The 20,114-nt window shown below is 41.1% G+C and overlaps 1 protein-coding gene and 1 long non-coding RNA gene across 7 annotated transcripts in view; both read left to right on the top strand.

The window, feature by feature from the left end:
- The window catches only part of LOC132391619 (arfaptin-1-like), a 124,635-nt gene that overhangs the window by 48,295 nt on the left and 56,226 nt on the right, over positions 1–20,114 (top strand). For all 6 annotated transcript variants that reach the window (XM_059965044.1, XM_059965045.1, XM_059965048.1 and 3 more), the window contains one exon: positions 17,327–17,435. In XM_059965044.1, the coding sequence (XP_059821027.1) occupies positions 17,327–17,435 (109 nt within the window). The remainder of the gene's footprint in view (positions 1–17,326; positions 17,436–20,114) is intronic.
- LOC132390828 (uncharacterized) lies at positions 1,018–5,394 on the top strand. The gene is made up of 3 exons (XR_009511020.1): positions 1,018–1,144; positions 1,777–1,868; positions 5,208–5,394. It is a non-coding gene; the product is annotated as an uncharacterized LOC132390828 (long non-coding RNA).

Here is a 20,114-nt window from a genome sequence, read left to right on the forward strand (position 1 = left end):
AAGTCGTTGCCGTTGACACTATGAGTGTGTAACTTTGTATTTGGCTTAAATTTTTCTTAGCAAGATTCACCCTGACCCTGCCCCCCCCCCCCCCCCCCCCCCCGTTCCGGTTGGCTGGTGGCGCAGTGAGATCAGTGTGGGGATCGAGAACAGAGTTTCCCAAGTTTGATCCAAAGACAGACCACTCCCGTGCTGGGTTGATGTCGATCCAGTGACTCCTGTACCATCTGTGCTAGGTTGCTGTTGAGCTCTCCACTCGACCCCGTAAAAAAAAAAAACAAAACAAAACCACTGCCACATCCAGTTTAAATTCCCACATGGAATATTGTGGAGGATCAAATACCCAAACCCAGCACAGCCCCCACTTGTCCCATTTAACCTGTCTCAATGCGGTGGACTTTCAGACCCGAGGAATTCAGTGCGGTGGTCCTTAGGACCCAGTGGACCTCGGGAGCCAGTGGAGTTCGAGACCCACCGCCCGCAGTGTTTCTGTTCCATTGACGGGAAGCGATCACGATTGAAAATAAAGCGGATATAATAAAGCATTTGGAAAGAGGTGAAATGTCATTGGAAGAGTGCTAGACTACAGTCGGTCAACGATTGGAACAATTTTAAAAGATAAAGTGAGAATAATGGAGCATGTGAAAGGTCCTGCCCCGTTGAGAACTACAATTATTACTAAGCAACGCAGTGGTTTAATTATTGGAATACTTTCGTTTCTTAAGTATTTTATATACATAGAAAGGTAAAATATATACTATGTACTAAGACAAACGTTTGACTAACTGACGCTACATAATACAGGATGTACTTGTTCTGACTTGCATACAAATCCAACTTAAAGACGGGCTCAGGAATGGAACTCGTTCATGACCTGGGGACTGCCTGTAATCTGTAAGGATAGCAAATTAGCTCAATAGAAAGCAGAGTGGAGAGGGTAAATGATCATTATTCAGATTGAGGAAGCAGACCATTATTTGTAAATTAATATTCTTGATTTGGCAGCGCAATTCCACATCAGAATTTGCATGCAAGAGCAAACAGGGATTTAAAGTAAGACCGAGGAATACCTGAAAATGTTGGGAATTGTGGACCAAACATTTAAAAACAATGGATAATTGTGAAATGATGCAAGGCATAACAGGTAAACAGATACAAAAGCAAATTTGAAACTTAGCAAAAGAATGTAAGAAGTTAATTGGCCTTTTATCTTTAATTATAGGAAAACCTGGAAGTAACTTAAAATGAATGCATTGGTCAGAATTGTGAGAGAAATTATACATAGGGCTATGGTTATAAAATGGTTACTGCTAGGTTAAATGAAAAAAGATTTTTTACTCAGTTTATCACATGGTCACATCACTGCCTGGTCAGGAAACAACAAAGCCCTTGAATGGAAAAGCCTCCAAAAAGGAGGAGATCCAGCAAGTCCCATCATAGGTAAAGCCCTCCCCACCACTGAGCACATGTGCAAGGAGCACTGTCAAAGGAAAGTGTCCCCTGTCCCCCAGCCATCCAGGTGATCTTCACTTTTTCCTGATTGGCAGCAGCAAGGAGATACAAGAGCCATAGTTCCCACACCAGGTTCAGATACAGTTATTATCTCTGAACTATCGGGCTTCTGAACCAAAGTGGATATAACTTCACTCACCCCCATCACTGAATTGAATACACACCCTTTTGAAGATAGGCTGAATGACCTGTTTCTGTCATGTGTGTTCATTGAAATGTTTACAGTCCAACTTTCGTATTATGTAGAGCAATTTTTTTTTAAAGGAAAACCTTCAAAATGGTACTGGCAGCATCCTGAAAACTACCTTTTGACAATAAGTGAAGATTGGAATGAAGCAAAAGTAATATCTGCTTTGGTGAATATGCGATGTAATCTTTTGGGTCAAAATGGCCTTGGAGTAGGGAACCAGAGCATGAAGCCCTCATCGCATGCCAACAAATTCTAGCAAAGTTCTGGTTGGACAGCAGAGACCATGAAAGGAATAAAGCAACACACAAAATCCTGGAGAAATTGAGCAGGCCAAGCAGCATCAACGGAAATGAATAAACAGTCGACGGTTCAGGCTGGGATGTTTCTTTAGGAATAAGAAAAACTTAGTTTGCATTTATACTTCAAAATTCATCAATTATAGGATGGATGTGATGATAACTAAAAATTTACAGGCTACTACTTAAACCTGATGCTTTAAAAAATGTTTAAATTTTAATTTTTGGAAGTCTTTGATGAATCATGCAAGCCTGAGTTTATTGCCCACTTTAGAATGCACTAAAAACATTGAATGAATCATGATTGACATTCAGAGTGGAGTGGCAGGATTCCCTTTGAAGCATAAAACTGAGCTAAGGCATTTTGTTTTCAGCTGTTTTATTTGCTTCATTTCCATTTGTTAATGGCACAGCTCTAGATTTATTGAATGGTTTCACAATTTACTGAGCAGTTGAACTAGAGCTTCTAGTCTGTGTGTCAGCAAGCCATAACTACAGTGGTCTTTCATCCCACCAGCTAAAAATTAACTAAACCTTGCCAGTAGTTTTAAAATAGGTTGATTACACAAAAGAACCCTTAGATGTTATTAAACGTAAAAGTTACATCCGAAAAAAAAATTGCTGCTGACCACGTTAAATTCCCATTTACCTGTTGCAAATCCCTACTTAAGAACTTCCTATGCAAAGCTTGCTGAAACTTTGATGTTAAGCACCCGGGCAGTGCAGGGCTTTCTCAAGTTTCTCCACCTATACTAGTCAGGTCCAATCAACAAAACTGCTGAGAAAACATTGGTTGCATACCCACTGATTAAGGCAGCTTTCAAAACACTGTTTCTGAAACTTAGAAGCATTCTGAATCCATCAAAAAAATTGTCAATGCAACACATTTAGATAAATGTTTATGAAGTCTAACAAGCATTCAATAAAATGCAAATAAACTTAACAATCAAGAAGAACTTTGCACTTAGTTTTATAGTCCTGCTCCACTAAAATAGAAGAACACACTCAGTCCTAATTATTTGATTGGATTATTGACCACATCATGGGCAATTGCGTATTATGCTCCACTGCTGAGTTGGTAGTTATGAGGATGATGTGAGCACCTGTCAGCAAGACCAGTACATCAGTGCTCCTGCTTGTCCAGCCAGGTATCCCAGACCTTGAGCATTTCTGAGCAAGATAAATTCTATTAAACTTTTCATAGCTTCAAGATGACAAAATGTTTGTTTTGGTATATTTGTCATTCAGGAAAATACAGCAGCCAATTTTAAAAGACAGCAGTGTCCCGCAGTAGGATCTGACCAGATTATCTGTTCAGGATATCATCCAATACAAGTTGGCCTGTGAATTCCCTAGCTTTTTTTAATAGTGTAATGGGATCTAGAATGACAGACAGTTTAAGATCATTGAAGAAATAGCACCCATAACAGTTTAACGCTTAGCTTAAACAAAATATGGAACCTCCAATGCCATAATACTTCTCAGAACTGAATTTAAATGATAGCCAGGTTTGATTTCAATTTGCACCCATTTGACACAGCAAGAAGAATGCCTACATTGAGTTAAGACATGGGTGCAAATAATTAAATTGAAAAGCTGCTGAAATGTTGGGTTGTTTGGAACTTCAACTACTACTAAAACTATTGTTTTACAACATTGAATCACAGTGGATTTAATTTGGCTTCTTTTGACACTGCTCATCAGAAAAGACTCTTGCGTCAAAGTGAAATCAAAATTTATTAAATTATTAAACACAAAACAATTTATTGCATAATTACTCATCCCTTCAAGTCAGTGTTTAGTAGATGCACCCTTGGCAGCAATTACAGCCTTGAGTAGGTGTGGATAGGTCTCTATATCAGCGTTTCACTGCAATTTTTCCCCATTCTTCTTTACAAAGTGGCTCAAGCTCTGTCAAATTGCATGGGGATCATGAGTGAACAGCCCTTTTCAAGTCCAGCCACAAATTCTCAATTTGATTGAGGTCTGGACTCTGACTTGGCCACACTGGGACATTAACTTTGTTGTTTTTAAGCCTTGTACCTTGGGCTTTATGCTTGGGATCATTGTCTTGTTGGAAAACAAATCTCCCAAGTCACAGTTCTCTTGCAGACTGCATCAGGTTTTCCTCCAGGATTTCCCTGTATTTTGCTGCATTCATTTTACCCTCTATCTTCACAAGCCTTCCAGGCCCTGCTGCAGTGAAGCATCCCCATAACATGATGGGGTCACCACCATGCTTCACGATAGGGATGATGTGTTTTTGGTATGTGGTGTTTGGCTTATGCCAAACATAACATTTAGCCTGGTGCCCAAAAAGCTGAATTTTGGTTTCATTAGACCATAGAACCTTTCAGCTGACTTCAGAGTCTCCCACATACCTTCTGGAAAACTCTAGCCAAGATTACATGTGAGATTTTTTTTCAACAGTAGCTTTTTCTTTGCCACTTTCCCATAAAGCTGCGACTGGTGAAGCACCCGGCACCAGTTGTTGTATGTGCAGTCTCTCCCATCTCTGCCATTAATGCTTGTAACTCCTCCAAAGTTGTCATAGGTCTCTTGGTGGCTTCCCTCACTTGTTCTCTTTGCACGGTCACTCAGGTTTTGCGGAGTTGCTTGGAGTGTTCTTTTGTCTTCATGGTGTTTTCGACAGGTTACTGACTCACCAGTAGTTGGACCATCCAAATACAGGTGTATTTTTTACTACAGTCAATTGAACTACTTGACTACACACAAGGTTATAAATAGCTAGGGCACCTATTATGTGACTTCTAAAACCAATTGGCTACACTAGTGATGATTTGGTGTGTCATATTAAAGGGGGTAACTACTTAGCAATCAGTTATTTTGTGTTTTATATCTGTAATTTGGATCACTTTGTAAAGATGTTTATAATTTTGACATGAAAGAGGCTTTTTCTGTTGATCAGTGTCAAAAAAAGCCAAATTAAATCCACAGTGATTCAATTCTATAGAACAATAAAATGTGAAACTTCCAAGGGGGAGGGAATACTTCTTGTAGGCACTATAGCTTGAGCATATATTGTGATTAATTTCTGCAAATGTTCACTTCACTGAGGTGCTGTATTTGAGTAAATTGTCGCTGGCACAACCTTGCAGTTTCTTTATCTCTGCTGGGATCCTTGAAACATCTTCGCTCCCACAAGCTATCGTACTTTTGGCCTTTAATTATTTTGTTCTTGGACGCAGGTCCCTGGGTCGTTTTTAAAAAAAAGCATTTGACACTGCGTTGTAAGGCATTTACGGAAGGAAGCCAGCCTGGTGGGAAATGTTGCATTTTATTACTCTAAATCGAGCAGTCATGGCAAAAGGTAAACAGGAATGCATTTAATGTACTGTGCCAAGGTTTGTTGGTTTTTAAACTGAGGCATCTGAACTCGGGTTGTTGATGCACAATTTTTCTTCTGCTTTAAATTTTCTGGAAATGTAATAATTTTAAATTATTGTGGAAAGTTTTTTTTAATGTTTTGACCTTATTCTTGTTTTCATAATTGTGCAATTTTTCAGTTACTCCAAGGCAGGATGGAGATAAGAGAGGCATCGAGGCGCTATTCTTTACCCAATGCAGCATCAAGTTAAATTTAAGCCAAAAGGAATCTGAAGTTTTCGCTAACTGGGCTTAACTCCAGCAACAATTTGTTCATATGTTGGAAACTAATGCTCACAGTCCCAGAGGGTCACTGTCTGAGTTCTTAAAACCATATCTGTGGCCCAACTATCTGCATCTGCTATTTCAATGAATGCCACCATTCAGAATAGGAAATGTTCAGATTGACCAGAGTTCAATTCCATTCACAGCCTTTTAAAATAATAATTGCAGTCTACATGTATTTAAAGCAGACTATCCAGGCTTGCTTACCTCCACCAAAAATGACCGTTTCTTTCTTTTTGAGAGACATTGGCATTGCAGTTGTTCAATTTTACCTTTTGAATTTAGGGGATGTTATGAATGTACCACAGCTCTGAGGGGCCAAAGAGGTGCGGGGTAGCCCCCTCCTTTTTGAGAATCGCAAGATCACTATTGATTTGGGTCAGGAGACCCAGGAAATGAGAGAGAGACATGTGGAATGTCTTGTTCCCCCAGCGAAATAAAGCTACGGGACACGGCCATTGTCTCTTGGAGACGAACTTGTGTATTGCAATACTGTGCTACGTGGAAGCCCTCAGGCAAAGTGGGCTGGTTGAGGGAGGGATTGCCTCACCCCAACCTGATTGACATCTGAGACCCTGTGAGTCAGGATAAAAGAGGGTCTGTGGGAACAGCCCCCTCAGACACACCATAAGAAACGCTAGCGATCCCATAATAGTGGAAGCCATTGGAAGGAGGCCACGTGCGTTCGGTTCCATTTGCCCGGAACTGGTGGCTTTTACCATGGAAAAACGGCTTTTAGCTAACCACAGGAAAACCAACTCCCAAAAGACTTGAAGGATTGGCTTAATCAAAGAACTGGGCAAGTTTAACCCGTCTCTCTCTCAAAACCCAAAAGCGCTGCAGCTTGAACGAATTAACAGTGACTTTTATATTTCCATCGGACAATACATTATCCCTTAGACAACGATAGAGCTATTTCTTATTGATTATTATGATACCCGCGCTTTTAGATTTAGTATTGACGACGTATATTATCTGTATGTTTGCATTGATCTTATTTTTGTGCCCCTTTATCAATAAATACTGTTAAAAATAGTACCATCAGACTTCAACGGACCTCTCTATCTTTGCTGGTAAGTGACCCAGTTACAGGGTTGGTAACAGGGAAAAAATGATTTTATTGCATCCTGGGTGTGCGGCCTCAGACTTAGCCCAGTGCGTTGAGCAGAAAAATGTAGGCTGATTCCAACATAAGCTTTTAAACAGGTAAATGGATAGGAAAGGTTGGAGGGGTATCGATCAAATGTGGGAATATTGGACTAGCTTAGGTCAGAATGGAAGGTTTGGGCCAAAAGGCCTAGTTCTCTACTCTATTTCTGATTAAGTATTGAACACAGGCCCCACTATTTTATCAGATGACTGTAAAAGATCCCATCAGTGTTCTGAGGAAAAACAAAATTCTGTGTCCTGCGTAATACTTTTACTTCAGTAAACATTGCTAAAACCAATTAGTCATTATTTACAGCATTGCTATTAATGCAGCCTTGTTCTGGGCAAACTGGCAGCTGCATTTCTTCCATTTTTATTAGTTTCTGCAGTTTGAAAACAAAATGTTGGCCTTAAAACGTTGGCAGAATGCCTCATAGGAGAGTACTTTTTGTAGGTGTGTCGAGCTTATAGTCTTAGGAGGGGTTTTGACAATGGTGTGGAGACCTTGTAATCCTGATGTTAATGGGTACAAGTGTTCTCTGTTTTGTATATAAACAGGATGGTTTACCCCCTATCTCTTTGAATGTAAGAGGAAACAATTTAGTTCAGATCCTACGTGCCTTTGTGTTCAATATAATATTCTACAAAAAAAGTCTATTAACCTTGTGCTCAGGAGCTCTTGGCTATAACTTTTTATTACAGCTTTTTGGTTTAGAGGGTACATGTATTTTTTTTCTTGGTGCTTTGGTTGGAAAAATAACGACTTCCACAATAAAATGTTTTAATTTAAAATTTTCTGCTTATTACAAGGGTAAATTACCTATTAAAATGCTTCATTTTCTGTTATCTCCTTGTGTTGATAACCTTTAAGAAGTTGTGGCTGTAGTGCAAGGAAGAAATTTGTTTGCGAATGCTGTAATCTAATCTTGAGATTCAGTGAAGGTCAATGAACTATTTAAACTTTACAGTTTGACTGAGCACCCTCAATTATGTTGCACAAACTTCCTTCAAAATCTTTGTTTAGCAGTTCTGCATGTTCTTTATTCATGAGATGCCACACAAGTGAAGTTGTAATGATCGTACAAAGGAGGACAAAAGGTTTTGAGCAGACATTGCTGCAGGAGGCTACGTCCACACTAGACTGGATAAATCCGTAACTGAACTTTTTCTCTTCGTTTTGACCCTCCATCCACACTGAAATGGTGTTTTCCTCCCCCAAAAACGGAGCTTTTCTAAAACACCCTCCAGAGTGTGTAATTTTGAAAACGCCGCTTGGCCAGAGCAGTGTGGATGGGGTACCCGGAGAAATCTAAAAACGCTGTCATGCTGTGCCAGAACAGATGGTGATGGCAGCACGCTATTTCATTGTTTTCTTGAACGCAGCCTAACAATTTCAGAACAGACGGCAATGAGACTGAAGCCAGAGGAGTTAGAAATGTACTCACCAAATACTTTGACCCATAACTTACTGAATAAATAAGTATACTCACTTTGCCCTGTTCTCTGTCCTTGCTTGTATGAAGGTGGTTTACCTATTTATGCAAGTACTCTGACAATAGATGTGTAACAGCCTAATGTAACGTTGTATGGAAATACAAGATAGTACTGATGCAGACATGTTTTATACATTTAACAAGGTGCTTTATTAATGCAACAGAGTTGGTCAATTTTTCAATGTTTGTTGTCAGCCAGGTCATACTGTCCGTGAACTCCCTGTCGGTTGCCTCCATACACTCCAGTACAGTCAGCCCTCCTTATCTGCGAGGGATTGGTTCTGGGATCCCTCGCAGATGCTCAGGTCCCTTATTCAACCTGTCTCAATGCGGTGGACCTTAGGACCCAGCGGAACCCCAGATCTTATTTAACCTGTCTCAGTGCGGTAGACATTAGAACCCGGCGACAGAGATCTGAATCTGCAGTGTTTCTGTTCACGGAAATAATCACGGTTGAAAATAAAGTGGAAATAATAAAGCGATCGGAAAGAGGTGAAATGCCATCGGTCATTGGAAAAGTGTTAGGCTACGTTGGTCAATGATCAGGACTAATTTAAAGGATAAAGTGAGAAAGGCTGTGCCCCGATGAAAGCTACAATTATTACTAAGCAACGCAGTGGTTTAATTATTGGGGTTTGGGGTTTTTGATCCTTCACATCAACCCGACACGGTGGAGAACGCACTCGGGAGCGGTCTGTCACTGGATCGAACTGGAGCCTGGCACTGAAACATACGTTCTTAAGTGTTTTATATGCATAGAAAGGTAAAATATATACTGTATGCTAAGACAAACGTTTGACTAACTGATGCTAAATAATACCAGATGTACCTGTTCTGCCTTACTTAGTAAGAGAACTTCCGATTTTTGCGATCCTGATCCACGATAACCCATGCACATCCTCCTCTATACATTAAATCATCTCTAGATTACATATAATACCTAATAGAATGTAAATGCTATGTAAAATAGTTGTTATACTGCATTGTTTAAGGAATAATGACACGAAAAAAAGTCTGCTCATGCTCAACAAATGCTGGAAGACTTCTGGGTTTTCGTGCTTCGCGGTTGGTTGAATTCGTAGATAAGGAGGGCTAACTGTATTCTTTTAGTTTTAAGTCCTCCTGCGCAAAAGCCAGCAGCTGTCCGTCATTTGGCAATTTCCTTTTAAGTTTTTCTAGTCTGTAACTGCACAAATGCGCACTTTCACACGAGATTCAACACCAAACATGTCGTTTGTTTTCTGTAGATGTGTCTGTCCTGCACATGCCCAGTAGGAGGAGATTTGCCCAAATACACATTTTAATGTGGACGGAGGTATTTTCAAAAACGCTTGGTGTGGACGCCTATTGTTTTTACGTAAAACCCTCATTTTCAAAATTATCCGGTCTAGTGTGGACGTAGCCTGAGACTAAGTTACCTGGCAGTTTCTGTCCTAATCAATAAGATTCATTAAGACGTTATAAAATATGTTGAAGGTTCAGAAATTATAAATTAATTTTAAAATTCGAGCTTGATAACCAATCACATGTATGGAGTTTAAATAAACACCCACAAAATATTTGGTATGGTATTGTAAATACAAACCAGAATGCATTATTTTATTTTTTTTATTTAGCAATTACAGCATGGCATAGGTAATTCCAGCCCTCTGAGCCATGTTGCTCCAGCAAACCTGATCAGCCCTAACCTCATCACGGGACAATTTACAAGGACCAATCAACCTACCCGGTATGCCTTTGTAGTCTGGGTGGAAGCCCAAGCACCTGGGGGAGGCCCACACATTCCACGGGGAGGACGTACAGACTCCTTACAAAACTTTGGCACCATTGAACTCCGAGCTCTGGAAAATCCCCAGCTCTAATTTTTTTTTATTAATAGTGTAGCAGTAAGTGTTTTCTGCCAACAATAGTTGTGTAACTGAAAGATTTATAGATGGCATTTGAGCTGTGCCCTGCCATACTGTCGGGTGTAGAGAGCGGAGAGTAGTGGGCTAAGCATCCATTCTTGAGGTGTGCCTGTGTTGATTGTCTTCAAAGAGGAATTGTTATTTCTGATCCCAATGAGGAAGTCAGGAATCCAGGAAGGTATAGAAGCCCTGGTGTTGGAATGCTGAGCTGTAATCAATAAACTGCAGCCTGACATAGATATTGCTATTGTCCAGGTGGTGCAATGCCAAGTGACTAGCTGGTGAGATTGCATCTGCTGTTGACTTATTGTGATGGGCAAATTGCTGTGGACTTGGTCCTTAGCTCGGAGTTGACTAACCTCTCTCAAAGCACTTCATCACAATAGATGTGAGAGCCACTGGGCGATAGGTGTTGAGGCATCTCACCCTGCTCTTAGGCACTGGTATAATTGTAACCCTTTTGAGCAGGTGAGAACTTCCAGCTGCAGCAGTGAGAAATTGAAGATGTCCTTGAACACTCATCAGTTCGTGGGCACTGAAAACCAGTGCCATACCAGGGACATCATTGGGGCCTGATGCATTGCAAGGGTTTGTCCTCTTGAAAGATGTTCTGATGTCAGCCACTCAGACAGTGATCACAGGGCCACCAGGAGCTGCAAGGATGTGCATAAGTGTAGTTTTATACTCCCATTCAAAGTGTGCATAAAAGGCATTGAGCTTATCTGGGAATGAAGCATCACAGCCATTCATGAGGTTAAGTTTACTTGTAGGAAGTAATAGCCTGCAAGTCCTGCCAGAGCTAATGTACATCTGATTCCGTCTTTAGCTTCAGTCGATATTTTTTTTGCTCTTAAAAAGCCTTCAGGTCATACTGGACTTCTTGTATAGCTCTGTATCACCAGTCTTGAATGGCACGAATCTGGCCCTCGGCAGACTGTGAATCTCCTTATCCTTCCATGGCTTTTGGTTTCGGTCTGTTCTCGAAGGCACACACTTGTACTGCATTTTACATTCTTAATGTACTGTACATGATGTAGCAGCCTGTTATGGCACCTTGTCAAATGCCTTTTTGGAAGTGGAAATATACTACATTTACCCTCCCTGTCACATCTTCAAAGATTTGAGTAAATTTGTCAATCATAATTCATCTTTCATAAAATTATGTTGATTAGGTTTGATTAAGTTTAGCTTTCTTAAGCATTAGTCATTTCCAGTTGATTTGTCATCTTGTGAACAACTGGTTTATAGTTTTCTGCCTTCTGTTCTCCACCCTTCTTGAACAAGGGAGTCACATTGGCTGTTTTCCAATCTTTTGATATATTTCCAGGAATTTCAATCAATGAGTCCTCCATCTCTGCAGCCACTTCCTTTAAAAGCTTTGATTGCAAGTCATTAGGTTCTAGCTATTTGTCTGTTTCACCCAGTCAGTTTCTTTGATATATTGTCCCTTGTGATTTTTACAATTTATGCCACATTATTTGAAAGTCGACCTTTGGTTATCTTCATGATATTTGCAGTGTCCTCCATGGTAAACCTGAGGCCAAAAATATTGTTTTAAAGTATCTTATTTTTTTTCTCTTTTTACTGTTGATTTACCAGCTTTTACTAGAGGTCACATGCCTTCTTTAATCAACTACCTATTCACACATCCACAGAAATTCTTTGTCTGTTTTGATATTGCACACAAGTTTTCTCCCAAAAAATTTTTTTCCCTTCCTTTGAGCATTTTAATCCAAGTGAAGTTAAATACTAACAGTTATCTGGTAAACATTCTGTGCAAATCAGATAGTCCAGCTCAATATTATTGTGGTAAATTGTGTAATACTGAATCTAAGTTTAAAAACGTTTTATTGCACACCAGATTTTAGATGAAGGTCAAGGGCTACAATTGTGCAAGTAGAGTTCAAAACTAAATTGATTATTTTTAGTTTACAATAACATTAACTATATGTGTTTTGTAATGCATTAGTACTTTTTAAAAACCTCCCTTGCCAGAATATCTAGTAGAATATTTCTCATTTATGTTGCACACAAAAGCTGTTTAATGTTGAAAGAATTGTTTTGAAATGTGTGTTGATAATGGCCCGCTGAAGCTCTTTAGCAACGTCAAAATAAATAAGCACAATCTTGTATACAAAAACATCATTTCGCGATTCGATCATGCAAATACCAGAGATTCGTGTCACTTTAAAGAATGTTTTTATGTGTGTTATCATGAGTGTTTGGTGTTCAACTGATTAAATGTATATATTGTAACTGCTGTGGAAATTATAGCCTGATATGAAGAATGTTTGTAAGACAAATGAAACTTTTTTAAGTCTTAAGGGAGTTTAGACCCATAGTAATCAAGCAACTACCATGCATGATTGTAATTTTATCCCTGCTTATTGAAAACAATGACATTTTAGCAAGGATATAGGCTTCTTGCTTAGACGTGTTTGTGAATGTTGATGTTGCCCCTGTAAAGCAAAATTTAGCCAAAGTATTTCCTTTACTGTGCTTGATTTGAATTTCCAAACCAGCCCTATTTCATTGAAAAGCTGGTCTGTATGGAATTTAAACAATTGGTGGCAAATAAGAGTTGTTAGCTGCCATCAGCATTGGCATATATCTGTCTTTGATCACCTCTCACTGCTAGGTTTTAGCAATGATAGCTAAATATGTGGGAGTGTTACTGAAAAATATCTCGCCACAATTGTTTGGCACTTTGATAATGCAACACTGAGAATATTATTCAGATTTGATCTCAACTGCAACTTCCTACAATGTTTAAAAACACACACAGAAAAATAATGTTAGAATAAGTGGTGATGTCATTGAAACATCAGATATGCTAACCATTGCCTTTTTTTTTGAATTATTATTTTCTATCTTGGGAAACCACTTATCACCATTCCTCCGCCCCCTCCCCCAGAAACTTTGACCTACCGACCTTGAGAATTATCTTCCTATCTCCATTCAATCTGAGTATGTTGTCTCCTCTCAAATTATGGCCCAACAATAGTTTTGCAAAAGTTCTTACCATAGCCACAAATTATATTGTGATAATTTGTAAATGGAGCATTTGTAATTTGAGGAATATGGCTAGGCAAGATTAAGTTGAATTTTTTGATTTAAGTTGTGGCCATTACATTACACTCATTGTATGGAGAGCCTAATAAGAGCAGTGCACCAAGTTTTATTGTGCCTCATTTTTCTTTCCATTAAATTCATTAATAAGGCTTAAATGTCCAGCGTATTTCCGTGCATTCTCTACTGACCCAGATGATAGTAAGTTTGGTATTAATATAGTTATTCAATTATAGGCATTAAAAATAAGGAAAGGAATTTGTAATTCAATATTATATGTGTTGGTTCAGCCAAAGTGCATCTTAAATTGGAGTTGAATTAGGTTACTGATCGCTACATTTGTTTGCCACTGTGGATTGAACTTCAATAATTGAGGCTACAAATAATAACTAATTTGTATGCAGGAAAGAATTGAGCGTTTCAGCACAATGTTATGTAAATTTAATATGTTAATAAATTAGTGCAGATCAGGAAAAATAACTATTGCATGCTACAATAATTCTTCACTTGATTTTTTATTAACCACTTCACGTGTACTGACATGGAGGTGACAGAGAGGCAAGTTAAAATGCAGTACAGCGTGTAATAGGGAAGGCAGTTGTTACAGTAAGTACAAGGGGTTGGATTCCAAAAGTAATACCACAATTCTATAGACAGAAGAGATTAGTTTAGTTAGCCATTTGATTGGTAACATTGTCCTGGTCCTGTGTGGTACTGTTCTATGTAAATAGTGAGACCATGGGAGGTGTGCCTGGTGCAGTTCTTGTGTCGTAAGGAATAAGATGTACCTGTCCAAAGCTTCGATTTGATTTCTGGGATGAGGGATATTGAGAAGAATGAGCTTGAAGAATAAGAATACTTGAAGAATAAGAAGTCATGTCACTCAAGTATTAAGAATTTGAGAGAGCTTGGCAGGAGAAGATATTTTCTTTTGAGCTGATACTCCAGAAATAGGCCATTTTCATAAGAGGTTGCCAGTGAGAGTTGTGACTCTGTAATTCTGTGCTCCATGAAATTGTGTATACAATTGGAAATCTAAAGGTATTTGGGCAACTATTTGCAAAACCAATATTATTTAAGTTGAGGCTCAATCATGAATGGTGGAACAGGCCTACTATTCCCTTTTCTTGGACTGATATTTAAAAAGTGTGATATTTTTCACTTGTCTGAAATATGGCTCTTAACTATATGAGCAAAATGAAGACCCTATGGAAGGAACCCGAGTGGGGAACAGTTTTGTGCAGTGTCCCCATATATGTAATTGTATCTCTTTGTTTGGCAAATCATTTCAAATCTCTTATTTTTGGCCTGTTTGCAGTCCTGAAGTTGAGTTTTTCATATACACAAATAAATGCAGGTGCAATGAAAAACATATTTCCAGCTGCAGCATCAGTGACGCGGCACCATAAGCAGCATTCAGAGGAATAATATGAATTCCAATTAATTACACCAAATTTTTCTAAGCAAGAACACAATTAGAACAGAAAAAGGTCCAAAGTGATTGGAGCTTTTATACTGAAATTGAAGTGATAAGGAAAAAAAATAACACAAAACACTGGCAGAACTCAGCAGGCCAGACAGCATCTATGGGAGGAGGTAGTGACGTCATAACCTCCTCCCATAGGTGCTGTCTGGCCTACTGAGTTCTGCCAGCATTTTGTGTTTTTATTTATTTCCAGCATCTGCAGATTCACTCGTGTTGCCTTTGAAATGATAAGGGTTTTGCTAGATGCTACATGAGAACCCGTTTAAGAAGCTCTGTTTTTCCAACACCAACTGTGGTGAAGGCTTAATTTTTTTTGTAGCGTGGAGTTGATTGGTTCAGATTTGAATAGATTTACAGTACTGCTAAGCAGCAGGAATTTGATGAAGTGGCTCCCTCACATAAGCAGCATTTAATGTCTCCTTTGGTCCGGAGTTCTAATCTCAAGAGTTCACTTTCCTTTTTTAAAGAAAAAGCTACCTGCTTAGAACTAACTGATTTTGTTCAATCCGTCCTGAGGAAGAGGTTCACCATACAATTCCTCTTTGGATATTACCTGGCCTGCTGAGTTCTTTTACTTAGTTTTTAATTTAATCATTGGAAAGTGATACCATTAGAGAAAAATAACTATGTTTTTGAAAGATCATGTAGCATTTATCATGGGAGCAGAAGAGATTTTTCCACTGTCTTGACCAATATTTAGCCTTGAACACTTAACAGCCCTTCTATGTACAGGCCATCCCCAGGTTAAGAACACTTGATTAATCGACATCCCTAGATGCTAATGAGTGCCCATAAATTTAGTACCTTCATTAGTCTTGTGTGTTTCTTCACTTTTGGTAAAAGTTCTTTGTTATCAGCCTTAGAATCATGGGGTCACACCTCACAGCACAGAAACTGGCCCTTTGACCCATCAAGTCCATGTTGAACTATTATTCTGCCTAGTCCCATCGATCTGCACCTGAACCGTAGCCATTGGTACCCTTCCTATCCATGTACTTAACCAAATTTAAATTAAATTTTAAAATTGAACTCATCCACCACTTCCACTGGCAGCTTGTTCCAGGCTGTAACTACCTGAGTGAAAGAAGTTTGTTCCTTGCTGCTAATACCTGTATTGCACTTAACCATTGCTTCAATATCTCTCTCAAACCAAGGTTCCATAAACCTGTTAGCCATCCCTTTTATTCTGACAGGAACATGCAAACTTTACTCTCAAAACTTCACTTTTGAAGGCCAAATTCAGTTCAAAGTGGCAGAGGTTGTAAGTCTGGTGGTATTGCACAGCTTTGTGGGTGCACCTTTGCACCAACACCTCTGTGTACATCACATCTTCACATGTATGTGCGTGCTTCCATCCTCCGCAGCCCCACAATCCTGTGTACATCCTGCTGTCATGACAGGCAGCGTGGCTATTTGACATGCACTGTAGGTACTTTGGTACCTCAAGAATTGGAGTCAGACTAATAAAAGTACTGCTGTCGTATATTTTTGGCATTTTATCCCTGGAAAAAGAATCTGATTTTTCAAGTCTTAAGCCAGGGTGGTCTTTCTTCATTCAGATATTAATGGTAAATGAGCAACTTTGGTGCTTTTTTTGTTATTCAGATGTTTTCACTGAACTGAATGGAGAGCCATAACTGCTTGAAAGCTGATTCTGCTCCATTTTCATTGTATCAGCTCTGCAGTTTAACCTGTTTTACCTCCTATTGATTAAATGGGCAACTACCCCAATAAATAAATGCCGACCTGAATAATCCAAAAAAATAAGAATTCCTCTCAGAAACTACAAAGCTTTGAAAAATGTGGTTTAGTTAGGAAATGCACAAAACAGTCATTCCAAAATATAACAAACCGGAGAACTTACATTTATATACTGAGTTGAATTTTCAGTGTTGCTATTGTTATGGTGTAACTGTTATTTAGTTACAGCAAGGTGTTATAAACAGTGAACAATAATCCTGTTTGGAGACCATTGGCTGTTGGACAGATAATATGACATAATTCCTGTTCTTTCAAATCATGCATCCAGTCCTTTCTGCATCCAGTTATGCAGTACAATGTACCATTTAATTCATAAGGTGACATCTTTGACAATGAAACACTCCCATCAGATCTGTACAAAGTATCAGGTGTGCCTGGGTAGGTGGAGTAGGAGCTCAGCTGGAGAGTGTTTGACGAAGGACTAAGGGCACTGTTGCTAAGGTAGTGTTTAACTTTGCTGCACTATCTCAAAGTTACATACCAATTGTGTGCATCTTTACCCAAACCATTGTCCTGTGCGATTAATGGCAGCAGTAACAGGAAATTTTCTATTGAGAGATCTGTTTCCTCTTTTACGATAGATTGAGCAAATACAAATAAACTAGATAAAGATTTGTTAATTCTGGTTTCTGTGATGTCATAATTGTTCTTGACATTATAATAATGAGCTCACAAATAGACACTGTCAAAAGAAATATGCTTTTAAAAAAACTTGTTAACTATAAATGATTAAACGTGCTCTCATCTGGGAACAGTATTTGGATTATCCTTTGTTTTCCCATATGTTTCAGGATGTGAAGCAAATGATGACTTGTGGCCCTACCCTAAAAGAAACCAGAATTGTTTCCAGTAGCTATGGAAATCCTTCTGAAGGAATCATTGAAGCTGAAGCGTATAGAGGTAATAATAGTTCTATACTTGATAATATTTGGTTTATTTTTTGTTATCAGAACATGTGTGTATCAAAGACTCATTTCACATTTATAATCAAACAATATTCATTCTCTTTAATGAATCCCACTTCCTGCAATTTTAGTGAGATTAGTATCAAGAATGTTTTTTGAAGTTATGTAGCGATGTACTACATACAGAGTTAGAGACGACGCACAGTCGGTAAGTCGTTTCAAGACTAGTTTATTCAAACTTCGCGGCGCTGGCATTGAATCCCTAGCACCCGCCCTCTCCATCCGGAAATGACATCAGAGGTGCATTACCAAAGTCTTCTTCTCTCCCCCTCCCTGCGCGCTGGCTATTTGTGAGCGGGTTCGCCTGCGCAGAAAGTGGGTCACCACATTAATCCCCCCCTCCCACCCAGGACTGGCGATACACCCCCCAAAGTCCACAGTCTGGATCAGCCTCTGTTTGGGAGGTCTGCCTCTGCGCTGCGGTGCCTGAACCTCGACCGGCTGCGCCAAGTCCACATGGGCTGGTTTGAGTCGGTCCACCATGAAAACCTCCTCTCTCCCCCTAATGTCCAGAACGTACGTGGACCTGTTGTTGTTGATCACCTTGAACGGCCTCTTGTACGGCCGCTGTAGCGGTGCCCGGTGTCCGCCCCTTCATACAAACACAAACCTACAGTTCTGCAGGTCTTTGGTACATGGATCGGGGTCCGTCTCTGCTGTGAAGTCGGTACGGGGGCCAGGTTGCCGAGCCTTTCGCGAAGTCTGTCCAGGACTGCTGCGGGTTCTTCCTCTTGCCCCCTTGGGGCTGGTATGAACTCTCCTGGGATGGCCAGGGGTGCGCCTTGCACCAACTTGGCCGACGAGGTGTGCAGATCCTTGTTGGGCGCTGTGCGAATTACAAGCAGGACCCAAAGAAGCTTGTCCACCCAGTTAGGTCCTCTCAAGCGGGCCATGAGAGCCGACTTCAAGTGACGGTGGAAACGTTCCACCAGTCCGTTCGACCGTGGGTGGTAGGCAGTAGTGTGGTGTAGCTGCGTTCCCAACAGGCTGGCCACAGGCTGGAGGTGAACTGGGTGCCTCTGTCAGAGGTAATGTGGGCCGGTACCCCGAAGCGTGCTACCCAGGTTGCAATCAGTGCTAGGGTGCAGGAATCAGCAGATGTGTTGGTGAGCGGGACTGCCTCTGGCCACCTCGTGAACCGGTCTACCATAGTTAGGAGGTACCGCGTTCCTTGGGACACTGGTAGGGGGCCCACGATATCCACATGAATGTGGTCGAACCTCTGGTAGGTGGGTTCAAACTGCTGCGGCGGGGCTTTAGTGTGCCGCTGCACCTTGGCTGTTTGGCACTGCGCGCACGTTCTGGCCCATTCACTCACCTGCTGGCGAAGTCCGTGCCACGTGAACTTGCTGGAGACCAGCTGGACGGTTGTCCTGATAGATGGGTGCGCCAAACCGTGTATGGAGTCGAAAACTCGCCGCCTCCAGGCTGCCAGGACGATGGGGCGAGGTTGGCCGGTAGCCACGTCGCACAGGAGGGTCCTCTCACCTGGGCCTACAAGAAAGTCCTGCAGCTGCAAACCCAAGACTGCGGTCCTGTAGCTGGGCATCTCGTCGTCTGCCTGCTGTGCCTCTGCCAGTGTTGCATAGTCCACCCCCAGGGACAGGACCTGGATAGCTGGTCTGGAGAGTGCGTTCGCCATGACGTTGTCCTTTCCTGAGACATGCTGGATGTCCGTCGTGTACTCAGAGATGTAGGACAGATGTCGCTGCTGGCAAGCCGACCGGGGATCTGACACCTTCTTGAACGCGAAGGTCAACGGTTTGTGGTCCGTGAACACGGTGAACGGCCTGCCTTCTAAGAAGTACCTGAAATGCCGGATTGCCAGATACAGTGCCAACAGCTCCTGGTTGAAAGCACTGTACTTGAGTTCAGGTGGTCATAGGTGCTTGCTGAAGAACAGCAGGGGTTGCCAGTGCCCCTTGATGAGCTGCTCCAACACCCCACCGACTGCTGTGTCAGATGCGTCCACCGTGAGGTTGGTCGGAACGTCTGTTCTGGGGTGCACCAGCATCGTGGCATCTGCCAAGGCTTCCTTGCTTCCTTCCTCAGCTTTAACGGAAGTGGCTGCGGGCTCCTCGTCCCAAGTAATGTCCTTGCCTTTACCCGACATCAGGGTGTACAAAGGGCGCATGATACAGGCTGCTGAGGGGATGAAACAGTGGTAGAAGTTCACCATGCCAACGAACTCCTGCAGGCCTTTGACCATGTTGGGCCGGGCAAAGTGGCGGATCACGTCTACCTTGGCGGGCAGAGGTGTTGCCCCGTCTTTGGTAATCCTGTGGCCCAGGAAGTCGATGGTATCGAGACCGAACTGGCATCTGGCCGGGTTGATTGTGAGGCTGAAATCACTCAGGCGGGAGTAGAGCTGGCGGAGGTGGGACTGATGCTCCTGATGACTACTGCTAGCTATAAAGATGTCGTCCAAATAGATGAACGCAAAGTCCAGGTCGCGTCCCACAGCATCTATTAGCCGCTGGAGCATCTGTGCGGTATTCTTCAGGCCGAACGGCATTCAGAGGAACTCAAACAGGCCGAACGAGGTGATGAGTGCTATTTTGGGAATGTCTTCAGGGTGCACCGGAATTTGATGGTATCCCTGGACGAGGTCTAC

Source organism: Hypanus sabinus, chromosome 3 (genome assembly GCF_030144855.1).
Source record: "Hypanus sabinus isolate sHypSab1 chromosome 3, sHypSab1.hap1, whole genome shotgun sequence".
Taxonomy (NCBI): Eukaryota; Metazoa; Chordata; class Chondrichthyes; order Myliobatiformes; family Dasyatidae; genus Hypanus; species Hypanus sabinus.